The sequence below is a fragment of the Spodoptera frugiperda genome, chromosome 28 (genome assembly GCF_023101765.2).
Source record: "Spodoptera frugiperda isolate SF20-4 chromosome 28, AGI-APGP_CSIRO_Sfru_2.0, whole genome shotgun sequence".
Taxonomy (NCBI): Eukaryota; Metazoa; Arthropoda; class Insecta; order Lepidoptera; family Noctuidae; genus Spodoptera; species Spodoptera frugiperda.
In genome coordinates this window covers 20,432-38,828 of record NC_064239.1, presented here as the reverse complement: position 1 = coordinate 38,828, position 18,397 = coordinate 20,432, and the positions used below count along the sequence as shown (strand labels likewise).

Sequence of the window (18,397 nt, the reverse complement as noted above, 5' to 3'; positions counted from 1 at the left end):
CACCTTATTGCTTTCTTTACTTAGGTTTTGTATCATCTGTTGTAGCTCTAAGGCTGACTTTGCAAAGATAACAATATCATCTGCGAACCTGAGGTGACTTAAATGTTTATCAGTTATCCATATACCTTGTTTACTCCAGCTGATGTTTTGGAATATATCCTCCAGGACTGCAATGAACAATTTTGGAGACAGAGGGTCTCCTTGCCTGACTCCTCTTTCTATAGATATCCTATCTCCCTTACTTTCTAGTTTCATTATGCTTGAGCTGTTTGTATATATATTTCTTAATATGGTTATATATTTTTATATATAAAAATAACTGGACTGTAAAATATTTGGTTATTGTAAGTACTTAGTCATACAATTTAAAACTATCATGAATAAAATGCAAAGAAAGGATGCTGGTCACTGCTAAAATACTAAGGCATAATTTTTAAATCGCAGCAACTTTTAAGAGTGATACGAAACGTTACTGAATCTGTCAGCCGCACCTTGTTACAGCGCACAAGGTATAATACTAGTTTTATCCTATCCAATCATGTTTTGGGAATGCTAAATTATTGCCATATCAAAAGTTTAGAAATTAACCTGTGGACAGCTTTCGTTGGCCAGACTCTATTTCACATAGACCGACTGGAAGCGACCTGAGCCGATCGGTTGCGCGATCGGAATCGGTTTGTCCTGTTATTATTTCACACCAAGCGCCTACAAGCATTATTAGTGACATAAAATACTTTTTACAAAAAAATAAACCGACTTCACTAAAAAAGTTAAAAATAACTTTAATTTCGGAAGTCGGTGTTTCTCGGTATTATTTGTTTGTTACACCGACTTCCGAAATTTAAGTTATTTTTAACTTTTACATATTATGTATATGGTGGTAGAAAAAAAATATGGTTTAGTGACAATTCTTTTCACCGGTGCACAGAGTGTTAAGGGCTAAACTCGTACTAAAAGTACTGTTCGTACGCGTAGCGGTTAGTGTGCGCAAGGCGTCCACACTATTGAAATTCTGTAGCATGAGACGTTGCGACTCAGAAAATAGTCAAGTTAGTCAACACGTTCCCTGCGACACTGTTTTTCCTCGCCGCACTACAAGCGCGACATAGACGAGGTGTTATATGCCCTGTTCCGCACTTAACGTGGTAAGTGGCTTTGACAATACGAACAGACCACGATGAATCTGGGTCGTAGTTTGTAAATAAATGCAACATTAGAAAATTAACGTATTTTTAATTATTAACAAGATTCTTGGTCGTGAATGTTACCGATAGCACACCATTCAATTAATTTAATGATTTTTTTTACTTAAACTATGATATGTTCTTAGTTTACTCAGTCTATATGTTGAAGAACACTCGCTTTAACAATAATTACATGCTAATTAGAGAGTCGTATAAAACGATCGTCGGTGGATCTCGCCGCTGCCAGCGAGCGCCTAGTGCGGGTCGGGCGCCGGCGCGTGCAGGTGTTGCAGCGCGTCCCGGAGCTCCACGAAGCAGCGCTTGAACTGCAGCCCGCAGCCGCGCGTGCGCCGGAACTCCAGCAGCGTGCAGCCGCCGCAGCGCAGCGCCGCCGCGCGCAGGCGCACGCCCGCCCCCGCGCCCCCGCCCGCGCCCAGCTCGGCCACCAGCGTGCGCGCCCCGCGCGGCGCCAGGAGTGGCCGCGGGCGGCCAGCGCGTCCCCCAGCGCGGCGAGGGCGCGCGCCTCGTCCCCGCGCAGCCACACGCGCGTCATGCGGCGGCCCACGGCGTGCTCGCCGGGCGGGTGCTCGGCGCCCAGCAGGACGTCGTCGGCGTGCGCGGGCTGCGAGTAGCTGATGAGCGCGTCCATGTCGGCCGCCGACAGCTCGTCCGGCGCGTCCGTCGCGTCACCCGCCGTCGGTTGGGAACGCCACGCGCGCTCCTCGTTCTCTGTCGATGGGATAGGTCGGGAAATCGTCTCGGTCTCGATTAAGTGAGAATTCCAAAATCCGATACGAATTGCGATTACGATCGATCGAAGACGAAGACGTAGGCTCGAGCGGACGGCAGGTTCGTAGATCGTGCGACGGTACGGTGCTTTGGTAATCTAGCTTTATGAGCTTTTTTCACGTCACGGAGCTAAATCGCCAAAGAGCCGAACCGCGCGTCAGTCGATTTCGTCGCGTAGTCCTTCCCGAGGCTGCGAGAGCGGCGCGCGCCGTGCTGAGGCACGAGGCGGCTCCGAGAGCGGCCACTCAGAGTCACCTAGTACCTGACACGGGCACACTCACTCAGAGTCACCTAGTACCTGACTGTCACCTAGTACCTGGACGCAGTGACTCACCCGGCCACAGCCGCGCGCGCGCCCAGGCGGCGGCCTTCAGCGCGGACAGGCCCGCGCGCCGGCTGGCGTCGGGCGCCAGCGCGCGCCGTACTAGCGCCAGCGCCGCCGCGCTCAGCTTGCGCCAGGGGCCGGGCGGCGCCGCGCCCGCGCCCGCCTCCCACCACGCGCTCCAGGCCGCGAATCGCGCGTCAGACGAGCACGCGCGCTCCCACGGCAATTCTTCGAACATACAAATAATCAAGTCGCGATGGAGCTCGTCACTAACAATGATGGATTCATTTACAATTAACATCGAAATCGGAAGCGGCTCACCGGACGACGACGAACAGCCCGCTGCGTATACCGCGACTCGTAACTTCGGTACCATAACTTTAGGGTTTGCGTGACACGCCTACAGCTAGGATACCAAAGAGACGAGCCGCGGCGTGTGGAGACTCCGGCCGGACGTGTAGCTGCGGACGAGTACTCACCGCCGGCCAGCATGGCGAGCAACACGAGCGCGGCGGCCCACAGGTCGGCGGGCGGCGCGCGGTAGGGCCGCGCGGCCGCGCCCAGTACCTCGGGCGCCGCGTACGGCACGGTGCCGCACACCCGCGTCAGGAGTCGCTCGCGCGTTCCGTGCCTGCCATCAATTTCTACATTCTACTCTCACTAGTACAGACGGTTTCCAAACGCAGTGTTGTCTTAAATTTTTAAAATAACACAGCGAGAGGAGTATCAATATAACTTTTAGTTTAACAACTATTTGGGTCACGCAGTCTCTGAAGACGACACCAGATGATCGGTAAAGTTTTTTTTTTTAAGTTAAAGTCAAAATTATTTATTTCAAATAGACCAGGAAGGCACTTTTGAACGTCAAAGCAAATATTATACAATGTGATAGGGTTCGGACTTCTAACCCGTTAAGGCTGAGTACTACATCTAATTTTATGGACAAAAGTCGGGAGTCGAAGGGGTCGAATCCCTTCCCCCTTAAAATTATGGCTATTTTAATATTTTTCTTACTTTATGTGATATCAAAGGTTGTATGCGTCGTAGAAACAAAAAAAACGACAAGCGGTAGCTAATAACCTTGGCTAACTAATTCATTACTTTTTTCATATGTTTGATAATGTTTTGGTGAGAAAAAAAATAATTTCTGAATAATCTTTACCGAAAAAATCGCTATTTTTCAATATTTTCAATTGGGGTTTCAAACCCCCATATTACTTTTTTGTCGATAAAATTAGATGTAGTACTCAGCCTTAACGGGTTAGAAGTCCCACACCTATCACATTGTATAATAGTTACAACAGATATCGAAAAAAAAAATGTGTTATGTACCTGCCTACTGACTAAAACTACATCATCCTATGTCAGTCTGTCTTTGAGCACCTGTTTCTTACATAATGTGACGATAAATGTATTTACCGTATTGTTTTCTCAAGTGTTCTAAATTAAAAACAAAAATATTTTTTATTAATAAGTAACTAGTTCGTCAAAAACTAAATCCTCTCGGAAACTTGGAGCAGTCGGCTCTCTGGTTTGCTTTGACGTTCAAGGGTGCCTTCCTGGTCTATTTGAAATAAATAATTTTGACTTTGATTTTAGCTCAGAACTAAGGCTCCATGTTACTAAAGCACTATTCAAGATAACGTAAGATAAAATACAACGAACATGTAAAGATTTGTAGCCACAGAAGTGAGGAGACGCACAGATGTACTTCTAGGGAGACGACACATAATGTACTTATAAATTACTAGCAATCCCGGCGAACTCCGTTTCGCCACCATATTGCCTGAGTTTTCTTTGCTATAAAACCTCATGGAGCCCGAGACCTTTCCAACGAATGCAAAACCGTGGAAATCGGTTCGTGCATTATAGCGTCAGGAAGGAAATCCCGACTTATTTTTATATAATTTAGATTAGAAGTACCATGCATAATGTTCTTAATGAAACAACTATTGCACACTTATGTCCATCCATCAAAGGAGTAATAAAAAACTAAGTAGAAAAGCTGATTTTTCATTCTAACTTTTGTGAGACACATTGAATTCAAGGACGTTTAAAAAAGGCGCACGTAATATCACTGAGAAATGATTGAAACAGTAAATTGACGGCGGTGTATCTATGTGTGCATGTATAATAGCTGACCACGTTACCAGACATTAAGAAAATAACCCAAATTATAAGTACACAAGGTTTAATTCAACTTATATTCAACCGTGGCACTAAATACAAACATAAGGAAGGTAGTCTTGCATTGTTATGGTTTGTTGAAATAGATTTAAAAAAATTAAATAAACAATAATACAATAAAACGATTATTTCTATTACCAATAGCTCTATTTAATCTTATTATAATAACTAGGTCCCTTTTTATCACGGCACTACATACTTCCACGCGGTTTCACCCGTTCTGCTTAGACCTTAATGGTAGTAGCGTGATGTTAAAGACAATATTTATTGATTAAGGAAAATTGACTATCCAACACAAAAATAATTATTTAAATCGAACCAGTACTTCCTGAGATTAGCGCGTTCAAACACACACAACTCTTCTGCTCAATATGTATAATAAGTACAAGTATATTAGTATAGATTTCAAACTATCAGTCCTAGGAAATTTGTATACATTATATTATTCGTTTTATAAATTATACTTTGTCTCCTATAACATAACCCAAATTCAGGTAAAATTAAAATGTTTAACTTACAACACCGTAATAATTGTACGATGTGTAATGACAGGCCATGTCAAGAGAGTGAGGTCCTTCGTGTCAATGTGTGTCATGTGTGTGAGTGTGAGCCGTCAGGAGGTATCAGTAGTTGCTTCAAGTGACCACAACCGTCTTTTTTACAACGCCCTTGATTATATTCATTATATTTTATCGTCAGGGTTTGTCGTATTAAGCTTTTCATAACTGTGAGCTTCTAGGGCAAGTTGAAAGTAGTCGAGTTGCCTCAGTAACGTGAGTACGCCGTAAATATTTAGCTGTACTCAATAACTATTGACATAGTCTACATCTACAATATGAGCAAAAATACTATTCCCCACCTGAACAGTGTCGCCATGCCAAAATCAGAGATCTTCAGTTGGTCGCGGGCATCCAGTAGCAAATTCTCAGGTTTGATGTCACGGTGCGCCACCCCGCGGCCGTGCAGGTACTCCAGGCCGGCCAGCAGCTGCAGCCAGTAGCGCCGCGCCGCCTCCTCGCACATGCCCACGTCCGGCTCTACGCACACAACAGTCAGAGCGGCCGCCGCGCCCCGCGCCCCCGCCTCTAGCGCGCGCCTCACCGATCCGGTCGAACAGCTCGCCGCCCGCCGCGTACTCCAGGAACAGGTAGTGCAGGCCTTGGTGCGTGCGCTCGCCCAGGCAGCGCAGCACGTGCGGGTGGCGCAGGGCGCGGTGCAGCGCGGCCTCGCGCGCCTGCACGGGCGCGGCCCCGTCGGCCTGCGCCCCGTCCGCCTGGCCGTGGCCGCGCGCCACCTTCAGCGCCACGGCGGCGCCGCTGCGCGCGTGCACCAGTAGCCGCACTCTGCAAGCGGCGCGTGTATGTGTAGCGAGCGGCGGAGCACGAGCTCGGCGGAGACCTGCGGCCGGCGGAGGCGGCGCGCGGCGGCACTGACCGCGCGAGGTGGATAAACTTTCAAGGATGCGTCGAGCCGCCATGACTCGCTTGTCGTGTTTTTTTATATCCAAATTGCAGTGTCGATCTAGTTCCGTGTTCGCAGAAGAACTAAGCTCCGAGACACTAGTTAAGTTAGACATTTATTACAGCGCAAATTCGTATTGAAATTAAAATCCGATGCGCTATTTTATTTTGGTTGAGTATAATTCAACGATTGGCTACTTTAATCAATATGACTTGAAATCAGGTATCAACTATTTTGTAGCTAGTAAGTTAGTTAACCACCAAACGCATCCTTCTAATATTATAAATCCTACTAATATAGTAAATGCGAAAGTTTGTGAGGATGTATGTAGGAAAGGATATCTGTGTTAGTTAGCAATAAATACTTGAATACCCTTTCACATAAAAACTACTGGGATGATTCGGATGGAATTTGATACTATAGTCTATTTAGTCCAATAAAGTAAATATTAGTCTGGAATAACTTATCGAGGAAATACCTAATTGGGGAACGCGGAAGACGCCGCTGGTAGAAGCTAGTTCTAGCAATACCTTATAGTATAATATATAGTATCCAAAGTATATGGTCTGTAACACCTACTTCATAGCTAAACCTCTGGACCGTGACAGTATGATCTAAATTTCGTAATTGATTTAGTCACAAGGCCCTCTAATGTTCAGGTAAAGGTGCACAATGTAGGTACACAACTTGTAATGCCTCCAATTGTATGTCTAAGATTATACCTTTTTATTTACTGTTTTATTTATTTTCGTCTTTTTGTAGTACATTTTTAAATAATCTGTTTTAATTTTGGGATGTTCATTTGTTAGTGTTATAAGAAATAAATTATTTATTTAAGAATGTCATATGTAATACACATAATGCAAGCGCAGACAATTCCAGTTTACTGAAGCTGGGATCGTACAAATGTCAACAGTTTAGTTAAGTAATTGTGTATTATAAGCAGAACAATATCAAGCAGGGACAGAGGACTAACTAATGTTCCTTGACTGCTCTAATATCAAGGAGTCGAGTTCAAAAACCGCTATTGAGCGCTTACACTGTTGTTTTAGTCAACTTCACCCAGCTGATTTGATTTTGGTAATGTATTTGATACTTATTGTATTGTTTTACATAAACGAAGATACAACAAAGGCACACTTTTGGTCGGTAAATGTCATGGTGGCCTGGAGTCAAGTACCAATGTGATTTTTTTTCTGAGTTAAGTGTACTTTCTAAAATTATTTAGACAAGACTGACAAACCGTGAAGGAAAACATCGTGAGGAAATCTGGGCTCATAATTTCTAATTATAAGGTCTAAAACCACCAACTCGCATTGAGCAAGCATGGTGATTAAAGCTCAAACCTTCTCCATACAAAAAGAAGCCTTTGTTCAGCAGTCGCTACTTATAGGCTGTTGATGATGATTACACTTTCAGTATGTGGGTATCCTTAGGTTCAGTGTATAATTGTCACATCAATTGATATTCTTTAGTAGTGGAGTAAACCAGTAGAACAAAAAAGCACAATCTGACATCCGTTTGATCTAATGCAATTTGGTTATCTACTATCAATGTACTTACATGATGATAATTATAATGTTACAAATATTGACAACAGAGGGTGGATTCACATGGAGGGTGCTGGCAACCTTTGGTGGCCATTAGATCAGATAGTTGTCACAGAGAAATTAAATTATAGTTTGTATTCAAATATGGACCAGCATAGTGTATGCTAACAGATGCTCTAGCTCTAAATACCCAATCTTAAAAATTAGATTTAAAACTAATATTTAAAAAGAACAGATTTTTGTCTGACTGGACCTTCACTAACTAGGTATTATTATAATGGAATAGAAATTACAAAAAGGAGAACTTCTAGTAATATGTTCCAATTGCTCTGTCTGCACACCCAAAGTTATAAAGAGGAGCACCGGTATGTTACACATGTAAGACAGCATCTTTACAAAGTATACATAGCTTAACTATATTTCATTTGTTGTTATTTAGTAATCACTGCTATCCTACTCAATTATCATACCAAGGAGGTAAGAAGTGATTTATTCAACCAAATAATGGGAAACATTTAGTATGTTGAGGTCAGCAGGTGTCTTTTGTTCTACTTGGTGCAATTTACCACCACTGCATACTAGTTATAGTATTACTTACTCGCCATATGCACCTTCTCCCAACACTTGGGCGACTAACCAGCCCTCGACAAATTCAGAGCCGGCAGCCATCGCCCCGCCTCTCACTGTCACCTGCAACATCAACGCACTGTTAGCACCTTTCAGGATCTTACCTTCGTCATCTTCATAGCTCTTAACACTATACACGAGTTAATGAAACCAATGACACTAAACTTACTGTACGCCTGTCGCAGGCACAAAACTCAACGTTACCGCCGAACACGACCACGCCGCCGGGTTGCGGCTTTATATTATCCGTCAGCAATAGATCCAAATTCTTGAAAATATGTCACTGTACTTAAGTATTTTAAAGTTTTATTATATTTGATGATAAAAATTCTCAGTATATGCATCAATCTAACGATTAATACGGACTAAATGGCGGAAGGCACGTGGAGATGAGTGAACAAAGCGAGAGCCGAACGGCGCCGTCGCCTCGCTTGTCTGTCGAAAATTTGCCACACAATGCGATAACGGTATTGGTACTTGAGAAATCGCAAATATTGCACTACTTTAAATAATTTGCTAATAATCATGACGATAATAAAAACCAAATATTAAATTTGAGAAATCAATATCTGCTATAAACACTAACCTTCCAGAAACGATCAATGGATCACACCATTTTGCCATTTTCTTTTCTTCAACGCCCGTCGCCCGACTCGCCAGTCTACCGTTCAACCAATCGCCATTCGCTCTGCGATTGTCGCTGATTCGCTGAATGATAACCGACAACGAAACTGTGAAATACATGGAAATACCTACTATACTGTGTGAATGTAAAACGATGTCGAGACATGACTTCATTCAGTTTTTTTTAGCAATTAGCAATATTTATTATTTGATATATCTAACTTAAATTCGTATTTAATGGTAATAATACTTTTTTATTTATTAAAAATTTACCTCTAAAATTACATTTTTAAATACTAGGTACCTAACTATAAATTAAAAATAAGATAATGTTTTAAAATATTAAAATAGGTGCCGACCAGCAGCGGGAGCATAGACCAAGCTACCGGTGTTTAGGGGTCTCTAGCAGTGCCGGCGTTAGGGGGGGGCGACATGGGCCGATGGCCCAGGGCGACAAAGTCTGGGGGGCGCCAATAAAATGAAAAACTACTACTAACACTTGATATTGCTTCCCTCAAGTGGGCGCCACAATATTTTCGCCCGGGGTGACAGTGGCCCCTACGCCGGCACTGGTCTCTAGTGACAGGAACCTCCTCACAATGCCCGCCGTGCCCAGGAGAACTGCCCTCTGCATCAGGCCCTTGATCCATCCGCCTAACGCCAGTCTCCTGGGATAGTTGTTGAGGCTTTTAGGAATCAGCCCATTGGCTGACACGACTATTGGCGAAGTGGTAGGCGAATCCGCACTCCACATTTCGACCACCTCGTCAAGATATTTTATTTGTTTATCGATCTTGGATTTCATCGTGCGGTGCGCTAGTCTATCTAGCACCAATATAGATCTATCAAATATCTATCAGGTTTACTGAACAATGTGATATGGTCATTTTCTAAAACTGGATGGGGCACATACCTGTTTTACACTTACCTCAGACTATACAAGTTGGTAGTTTAAAGTTACTGATGGATAATAGAAGCTACCTGATTATGTATGTATGTGCAAATATCCGCTATTATCCAAACGACCACAACCAAAAATATTATGTCTAATGAATTCACCAGGACATGACCAACACAAGGCAACCCCTGGAGGACACGGTGGAGCATACAGTGGTGGTTTGCCCTGAATGGACTAAGCACCGCCGTGTTCTTAGGGATCTGATCGGCGACGGCAACTATTCACGTCCGGCTCTAGTTCAGGCCATAGTGCGGAGCGAAGGAGAATGGGACGCCGCCTCCTCCTTCTGCGAAGCAGTACTGCTAGATCATACCCTCACATGAGGGTACGATCCTTCACAAGCCCCAGCCTCCGCAGGAGACACTCCGAGCGTCGGGAATAGTGTAATTATCTCCGGACACCGTAAGTATGGGTCTGCAGACGGCGAGCAAGGTTACCTCGCCGCCTGACCAAAACCAGCCCCGTACGTATGATGCGTCACATTCCGTGCGCGCCTTAAAGAGCCAGACCACCATAGATGGGGACTAGTAGGGCTACTGCTCGATCCGAGGTTGCGCACAACGAAACAGATTACCGGGGCTCCGGCTCAAAGCAGGAAAGGAACAGGGTGGTTTTAAGTAAAAGAGTCTGACACTTTCTCTTGCCTGAACCAAAGTGGGAGAAGTCATTGGATGATTTTCCTCCCCCAAGAAAAAAAAACTATGTTAACCGTTCTATCCTTAATAATATTATAATATGTCCGGTAGTGATTCGTAAGGATAACTTTGTCCGTAGTAGCACAGGCAAATTCTTTAATTTTTATTAATATTTATTTCTATACTTTTTTGTATCTCCGGTAAGCCGGGAGTCAGCGCGGGAATCCCGATGGCCTTATCGTACGGGCCTAAGACAAGTGTTCACCAGTGTAGGGTTTTAGTTGTGAGGTTGGAAGAAACTTTCTTGATATTTAATACTTCTTAATAATACCTAGACAGTGGCCAAACGCCTACCTTATTGGGTATTGTTATGGTACGGTTTTTACCACGCAACAAATACAAAGAAGAGATGTAGACTTAACTGGATTTGAGTTCATACATGCAGTTACACTGCATTGCAGCATCTTACTTGTTACTATAGAATTTAGAGGCGATTTTTCGGATAAATATTGGGTACTTATCCGTTTTTACTCGAGTATTTATTCATTTTGAGTATTTATTCAAAAAATCGCACATCTCTAATCCTCACTGATTTTTCCCCTATAAAGGCCTTCAGCACAAAAACAACACGAATTCCACGAGAATTTTCAGAAAGACATCGCGAAATTCAACAACGAACGACGAAACATTTTGACAGATAACTTACCACTGTTTATAAGCTGTATTTTGTAATGGCGGATTGGCCGCAATGGCGAGGTACCTACATCTTAAATTCTGCCCATAGACAATCATTTCCCATCTATAGACATCGATATCGATCAATGTCAAAATCAGAAGAAAACATTAAACATAATGAATAAATACCCCCTCTAAACGGCGCAAAGGCCTGGTGTTTAATGCTTAGAAATAATGGCATGCTAAGAAAAACGCGCCACACCACGACCCTAACTCATTAAGCCAATAATAAACGTCCCCAATTGTGTAATGTATTTACTCGGCGACGGGGACCCGACCGCGTCTGACCAATTTTAACAATAATAATGTCAGGCCAACTTCTATACACACGATACAATTTAGGCAGTCGGGCCTGACCAAATTGGGACGTGTATTAAGTATACTATGAATAAAACAACCACTTTAAAAAAAAAACGTATGACATTGACTTAAACCCTTAACTCATTTTCCAGTTTGGTTGAACCCACCCGCCCAACCACGACCAAATTTACATATTTCGTATACTGGAAGTAGTAATTTTATATTTAAGTGTTACAAATTTGTCCTCAAACCGCCATTCCAGAGTCATTTAAAGGTTACTTAACATATCCCTTAGCAATTGTTTTCTGAACAAAATCGGTACTTAGAAAGAGTTTAAGTAATCATTAAATGTCTCTGAGTATGGTAGTAAATGGGTACAAATAAGGTTTTTTTTATCCTGTCGCTAATAAAATGGGGAAAAATGAGCCTGGTGAGATAACCAAAATAGCGGTGTGTCCTTGTCTAGTAAGCATGCCAGTATAAATAAACAAAAACGATTTTGGTAGTATGCAGTTATTTTTTATTGTTATTGACAGATAAAATACATCCAAAACTTTATTTAATAATTGTATTGGTGACGAATGCAATAGATGTAAAACAATAATGAGAAATTAGTAGATATTAGTAAATTGTTCACCTCCTTACATGGTAACATTGTCTTTAAAGGCAACATTCAATAAAAAGCAATATGTCTGCCTGATAACAGTACGGGAACCATAAACCAGCGGATACGAAACGGGATACTAAGAAAAAAGATAGATTTTAAAAAATAAACTTAATGTAGCTGTTACGGTAAATCTGATTAATTGAAAATTATTAATAATAACCACATGTTTTGGAAAATGTGAATAATCAATCGAAATTTATTACTTTTAGTAGTAATTATTAATAATTCGTAACACATATTGGTGAAAGTAATAAAATAAATATGAACCCAATGTTTTTTGACCAGCAGTTATATATTTATAATATTAAACACAGTCTTACGATTATATTAATTAGAATTCACACAAACAAGGCTACTTGTACTTGCTTTAAAACGAAAGGACAACAAATTCACATATTCTGAACTAGAATTGAATAGTGCCCTTCTAGGGCACATTTATCTGGGCTCTTCGGTCGTCGGGGATCGCGAAACGATCTCCGTCGTAAGTGCGGGTCTGCGGACGGCGAGCAAGGGTAGCTCGCCGCCTGACCAGATCCAGACCCGTGCGTGCGGCGCGTCGCGTTCTGCGCGCGCCTCAAAGAGCCATCAGACCGCCACAGATGGGGCCCAGTAAGGCCGATGCCTGATCCGGAGCTGCGGACTACCTAGCAGGATTACCGGGGCTCCGGGTCGAAAAGCAGGAGTAGGAACGGGGTTTTTACCCGACTGCGCCAGAAGGAGGGTTATGTTTTTCGAGTGTATGTATGTATGTATATATGTATGTATGTATGTATGTATGTATGTATGTATGTATGTATGTATGTATAATTGTTTGGCTATGCACAAAATCGGATTTTTGGCGCCAAATTCGAATATTTCTCACTCTCTAGCCTAAACGGCTTGACGGATTTTGACTTGAGAGGTGTCGTTACTGGATATATGAAAATTAAAAAAAAAACTGGCGGATTTTTGGCGCCAAATTCGAATATTTCTCACTCTCTAGCCTAAACGGCTTGACGGATTTTGACTTGAGAACAAAATGGCGGATTTTTGGCGCCAAATTCGAATATTGGTCACTCTCTAGCCTGAACGACTCGATGGATTTCCGCTTTATAGGGGTCGTTTGATTCGTATTTACTGTCAGAGTGACACTAGATATATCAAAATAAAAAAATAATAAAACTTAAAATAAATAAATAAAAAAAGTAATTTAAAAAACTAAAAAACCCGACTGCGTTTCTTTATAATATTAAAATGAAAAAACCCTAAAACAAGAAAGTAATCGTAAAATTTAAGCAGTCGGGACCCATTCTAGAAAGCAAGCCGTATGTGCCCTCACAAAGTCTTTATATTTAGAATGGGTCCCGACTGCTTAAATTTTACGATTACTTTCTTGTTTTAGGGTTTTTTCATTTTAATATTATAAAGAAACGCAGTCGGGTTTTTTAGTTTTTTATTTTTAGTCAGTAAATGTCTGGCACTCCCTTTCGCCTCGCCAAAAACATCTCCAACACATTTATCACAAAATTAACGATAAAATTCTTTTAAAAATGAAATCTACCATCAAACTTATGCAAGAAAGTCTTTCGTGGTATATAAAATTGTAACAAAAATAAAATTAAACAATTATTGTTTCATTAACAAAATCAACACGAATCCTAAACACAATCATCAACAAACATAATATTTGGTTTGCCTGTAAATCTTCTGTGGCACCTATTAATGCAACAAATTAAATTTTTAAAAGTATGATCTAAGAACTCAACAAATATTTGTTGTGCAAGTACAATATATTCCCGTTTAAATTGAAATAAAAATAACATTTTGGCCACTTATTACATTTATCACTACTAGGGTAAAATTATTATTAATAATAACCGACAAATGTGATTAATTTATCACTTTTACCTCGAGTTTCGGTAATTATTAATAATAATAGATAATTATTAATAATTTTCAATTATTCACTCTTACCGTAACATAATTATTTACTACAAGTCAATGTAATAAGATATCCGCGAATATAGTAGTTTATGGATACCCTGTTAGAAAAGGATACCCCTCTACATTCGGACTTCTCTTTCGGCTTGTTTGTCTGACTTAGATATTGTTCTGTCTAGTTTTATACGAGTTTATGGTTTTTAATTCCGAGTTTCCTAATGAAAGTTGGACAAAACTTCAAACTTCAAATTATGTTGATACTTTGATAGCTGTCGGTTGACGGGTTTATATTGATAGTACCTTATAAAGACTTGAAACTTCGTTGAATAAATTGTTGTCTAATTACGTATGTGCGTATGAGTCATACTTGAATCTTGCAGTATTTTTTCATTGGGATTGCAGTGTATTTTTATTGAAAATCATCATCTAATATGGTATGGACACAAATACGCATTAACTACTTATTTTTTTGTCAACGTAACAAAGTTGCGTCGTCACGAAATTATTATCTTCTCGATAAAATTAACATTTTTCGAATTTGTTACAGGCTGGTTATTCAGAAGACCAACTGTTAGGTGAGTAATTTATCTATGAAGCGAGCTCAGAGCTCATAGAACTTGTTGAACAGACATTGGCTCCATTACAAAATGCACAGTGACTGAAGAACAGCATGAAGATTAAAATAAAACCGTGATGCAGTTTTGTGGCGTTCGCGACCCGAGCGTTGACTGTGACTCATGTCACGTCAATCAACGTCTGTGCCGAAAGCGGTGGTCGTTACAAGCGCCCTAGTTTCCTTATATGGTTTGTATTTTAAAGCGATCCAGGTGTGTCGCCTGGGCCGTCGGCCTCGCTCGGCTCGCAGTAGGTCGCGCTTAGTACGTCGCCGCACTCCCTTGCAACATGTTCATGTACGAGCCTCCCACCAAACTTAAGCTCACCTCCGTCGAAGGTACGCCCTGTACGCAGCTTCATCAGCCGCCGTGTGCCACGCCCTTGTGTTGCTCACTTTGTATTGATTGTTTTTTTACCTAGTTAAAAAGACCCACTTGCATATTTGGTACAGTATATAATTAAAATATAATTTTATATTTTTTAGAATTTCAGGAAGCATTCCAGCTGTTTGATTCCCGTGGTGACGGCAAGATTCATGTAGCCCAGATTGGAGATGCCCTGAGAGCTCTCGGCCAGAATCCCACCGAGTCGGATGTCAAGAAGTGCACATTACACTTGAAGCCAGATGAGAGAATATCATTTGAAGTGTTCCTCCCTATCTATCAGGTAAGATTTTGAATATATTTATTTATGAAACAATGCTAATTGTGATGTAAATATATAACATTATCAATAACTAGGAAAACAGGATAAATATAAGTCATCAGGTATGGAGCTTGTGTCGACATATTGTATAATGTAATGAAGTAAACAGTATAGTGGAACACATCAACCTCATGACTAACTTTACATAATATGTATAATCAAACTAACTAGCTACTTGCTGCTCGGTTCCTATAGATCCTAGTGATGAGCTATCCAACACAAATGATTGTGCAACTTGAATCAGTAGTTCTGGAGATTAGAGATTAGGAGAGAGTTCAAACAAACAATATCTTCAGCTTTATAAATTAATTCGAATTTACATTCAGAGTAATTTTATTATAATTATATTACTTACATTTCATTAATATAATCCATTATAAATATTGTCCTATACATTAAAACTCTTTAAAAATACGGTATTATAACAGCCGCGCTGCATGTCTGTAACATTCCTGAACAACCTACAACATTACAACCCTTCTGCGGTCAAGAAACGTAAAGCTGATCTCACAGAATATAATACTTGATTAATTTCATTATTTAGTTTGTTTGAAAATTTCAATTTTTTTATTTTCGTTTTCGTTGAAATATTTAGTTGTATAATGCTTCTGTGGAGGAGTACTAATGTAGTTTCATTTAAATTATATGAGTGATCTCCATACTGTATTAGGATCATAAATATATATTCCTTTTCTTTATATTATTGATTTCAATCTATATGTATGTTATATTTATAGGTACTTTATATTATACTTTATACTAATGTATAAAGCTGAAGAGTGCATGTTAGGTTGAAAATTAGATAAATACGCAGGTAACTCACGTCGCTCTTTACGCCAACGCCTGAACCACTGAACTGATTTAAACAATTATTTTTGTGATGAATGGTCGTTTTATCGAGGCTATCGAACATCACGCTACGATCAACAGGAGCCGAGCAGAGCGAGTGAAACCGCACAGAGTAGCTAGTTACACTTAAACATAAATGCATTAGTATTTATAGTGCAAGCAGTCCTTTTCCATAGGAGACGGGCACTATAGTGTAATAGGTTCTCAATCTCATGTCTCATTGTTGGAGAGCCAACTAAAGCAAAATAAATAATGAATAGGAGTTACTAGTGGCGTGATACATGCTCGTGTCTGACTGTGTGCATTGTACGCAGGCTATCTCAAAGGCTCGCAGTGGCGACACCGCCAACGACTTCATCGAGGGCTTGCGCCACTTCGACAAAGACGGCAACGGCTTCATTTCCTCGGCCGAGCTCCGGCACCTGCTCTCCACGCTCGGCGAGAAGCTCAGCGATGACGAGGTCAGGACCAAACTATTTGTGTACTCATTCATATTTATAACGGTACAACGGGGTGAATACATGTCACAACATTTTCCCTACATTTATTCACCCCGTTTCACGGTACTGAAAAATTAATAGTTAAAAAAAATCGAAAAGCACACTTTTATAAGTCCAAGTAAAATTAATAATAGATCGTTCAAGCTGCCGCTATTTCTGGCCTTTTTTTGAAGTGTAAACTAAGTATGTGGTTTAATATTTGATTGTAAAACCGCGGGGAACTGGAAAAAGGACTTCCTTTAAAAAAATGTAATACTCAATATATTTACATTTATATACATATTCGTTTCAAGTAGGCGAATGGGGAATGGGCTCGCATCCTCTCCATCTCGACCAGTTGAAACGCGCTCCAAGTCCATTACAACACCATTCTATAGAGCCCAAACACGACGATACGATCCCTCATGGGATCCCAATTCACATTTCCCGGCTATTCCTATCTACCCATCCCTTCCTTCCTAGTCCGCAGCTCCAGATCATCCTCACTTGTATTTGCGTACCTAAGTCGTTGTCAGACAATCTCGCAGCGAGTTACCTTCTAGAATAGCTAGCATGTGGCGATGCGTCATGTTGCAGGTGGAGCAGCTGCTGCAGGGGCAGGAGGACTCGCAGGGCAACATCAACTACGAGAACTTCGTGCATCTCATCATGCAAGGCTGAGTCTTCCACCGTACTCTAGTGAGTAGCGGCCTCCACGGTACTAGGAGGTCGACGCGGCGCATTTATAGTGGTTGCTAGCACCACTTTATAAACTTACGATTCCGTATAATTATGTATTCCCAATCGATTATATTCCAAAATTAATCATAATTTAACATTAATTATTGTATAAATAAATAACTATAATAAAGAAATATTTGTCATTACTACTTTATTACTTTTTTATTTTAGTAGCCTGGAAATAAATGGAATTAAGAGCCAGTGCCCACACCGTGGCAATCGTGGCATTCTGCCGACTGCTGCACAAGTTGCTACCTTGATTTTACTAACAATCATAATTCCTCGATACAAAGTGACACATAAGTGCGGCAACCCGTGTTATGAAACACCATGAAACCCAAAACATGGAATTAAACGCCTGGAATGTAATAAAGTATATATTACAACATGAATTCTAAAGTTTCTGAAATAATATTCAAAATAACTTAAAAAGTGATAATCGGTCGCTTCGTGTTTAGTACGAGGGCTGCTACATAATAATATAAGGAATGGAATATTTCTACTGTTCCTAGGTGGAGTTTTAACTTAAAAGTAAGCGTCCACGGGCCCGCATGTTACATCTTACTTTGTGTGGTATAAAGCTGTACAAACCATGTGGGCCATGGAAAGGCTAGGGGGAATTACTGATCATAAACAATACAAAAACACAGAAAAAGTTGAAACAGCAACATTACGTGTTGATTATTTATTTATTTTTTAAATTATTTTCTTGTTTTGCTTGCAAAATCATGTAACGGTGAATTTAAACTGTTTTTTGCGGAGGACGAGAAGATGCAGCCAATAATAGCGGAGAACGAAACACTGACACGTGAAGTTGAGATGGTAAACCAAAACATCCGATCCGACACCAGCGCCGGGACAACGACATCGTGCTGCATGGAGTCGGACAACTAGAACATAACATTGAACATGATACGTCTTGATTTAAATGCTTTAGTAACGAAAACAATCACGGAAAGCATGTGTGACTGGAAGATAGCGGAATACACAAAATACAACGTTTCGGGAACTCACAGTCACACCCTTAGCTTACCAGTATTTACAAT

General features: G+C 41.0%; 2 protein-coding genes across 3 annotated transcripts; one reads left to right on the top strand and one right to left on the bottom strand.

Moving 5' to 3' along the window:
* Positions 1–1,213: 1,213 nt before the first annotated feature.
* On the bottom strand, positions 1,214–8,873 carry LOC126912677 (serine/threonine-protein kinase grp). The gene is given in 8 exon segments (XM_050705945.1): positions 1,214–1,644; positions 1,647–1,913; positions 2,308–2,526; positions 2,778–2,929; positions 5,345–5,522; positions 5,587–5,828; positions 8,095–8,186; positions 8,710–8,873. Coding segments are annotated over 7 exon segments (1,335 nt in total). The 5' UTR covers positions 8,166–8,186; positions 8,710–8,873; the 3' UTR covers positions 1,214–1,438.
* Positions 8,874–14,097: 5,224 nt separating this feature from the next.
* LOC126912641 (myosin-2 essential light chain) lies at positions 14,098–17,505 on the top strand. Of its 2 annotated transcripts, XM_050705693.1 has the most exons (5): positions 14,098–14,396; positions 14,510–14,537; positions 15,062–15,243; positions 16,446–16,592; positions 17,208–17,505. In XM_050705693.1, exons 1-5 carry the CDS (start codon positions 14,394–14,396, stop codon positions 17,289–17,291), a joined length of 444 nt encoding a protein of 147 aa, XP_050561650.1. In that variant the 5' UTR covers positions 14,098–14,393; the 3' UTR covers positions 17,292–17,505. The 2 variants fall into 2 exon arrangements, with proteins under 2 accessions (XP_050561650.1, XP_050561649.1); XM_050705692.1 differs by lacking the exons at positions 14,098–14,396; positions 14,510–14,537 and adding an exon at positions 14,719–14,914.
* The last annotated feature ends 892 nt before the right edge of the window (positions 17,506–18,397 follow it).

What these genes read in the sequence shown, in the direction of transcription:
- LOC126912641 (XM_050705692.1), top strand. Translation starts at nt 14,866, where the DNA reads ATGTTCATGTACGAGCCTCCCACCAAACTTAAGCTCACCTCCGTCGAA. An exon ending in TAAGCTCACCTCCGTCGAAG is followed by an intron (nt 14,915 to 15,061) that starts GTACGCCCTGTA and finishes TATATTTTTTAG; the next exon opens with AATTTCAGGAAGCATTCCAG. An exon ending in AGAAGCTCAGCGATGACGAG is followed by an intron (nt 16,593 to 17,207) that starts GTCAGGACCAAA and finishes GTCATGTTGCAG; the next exon opens with GTGGAGCAGCTGCTGCAGGG.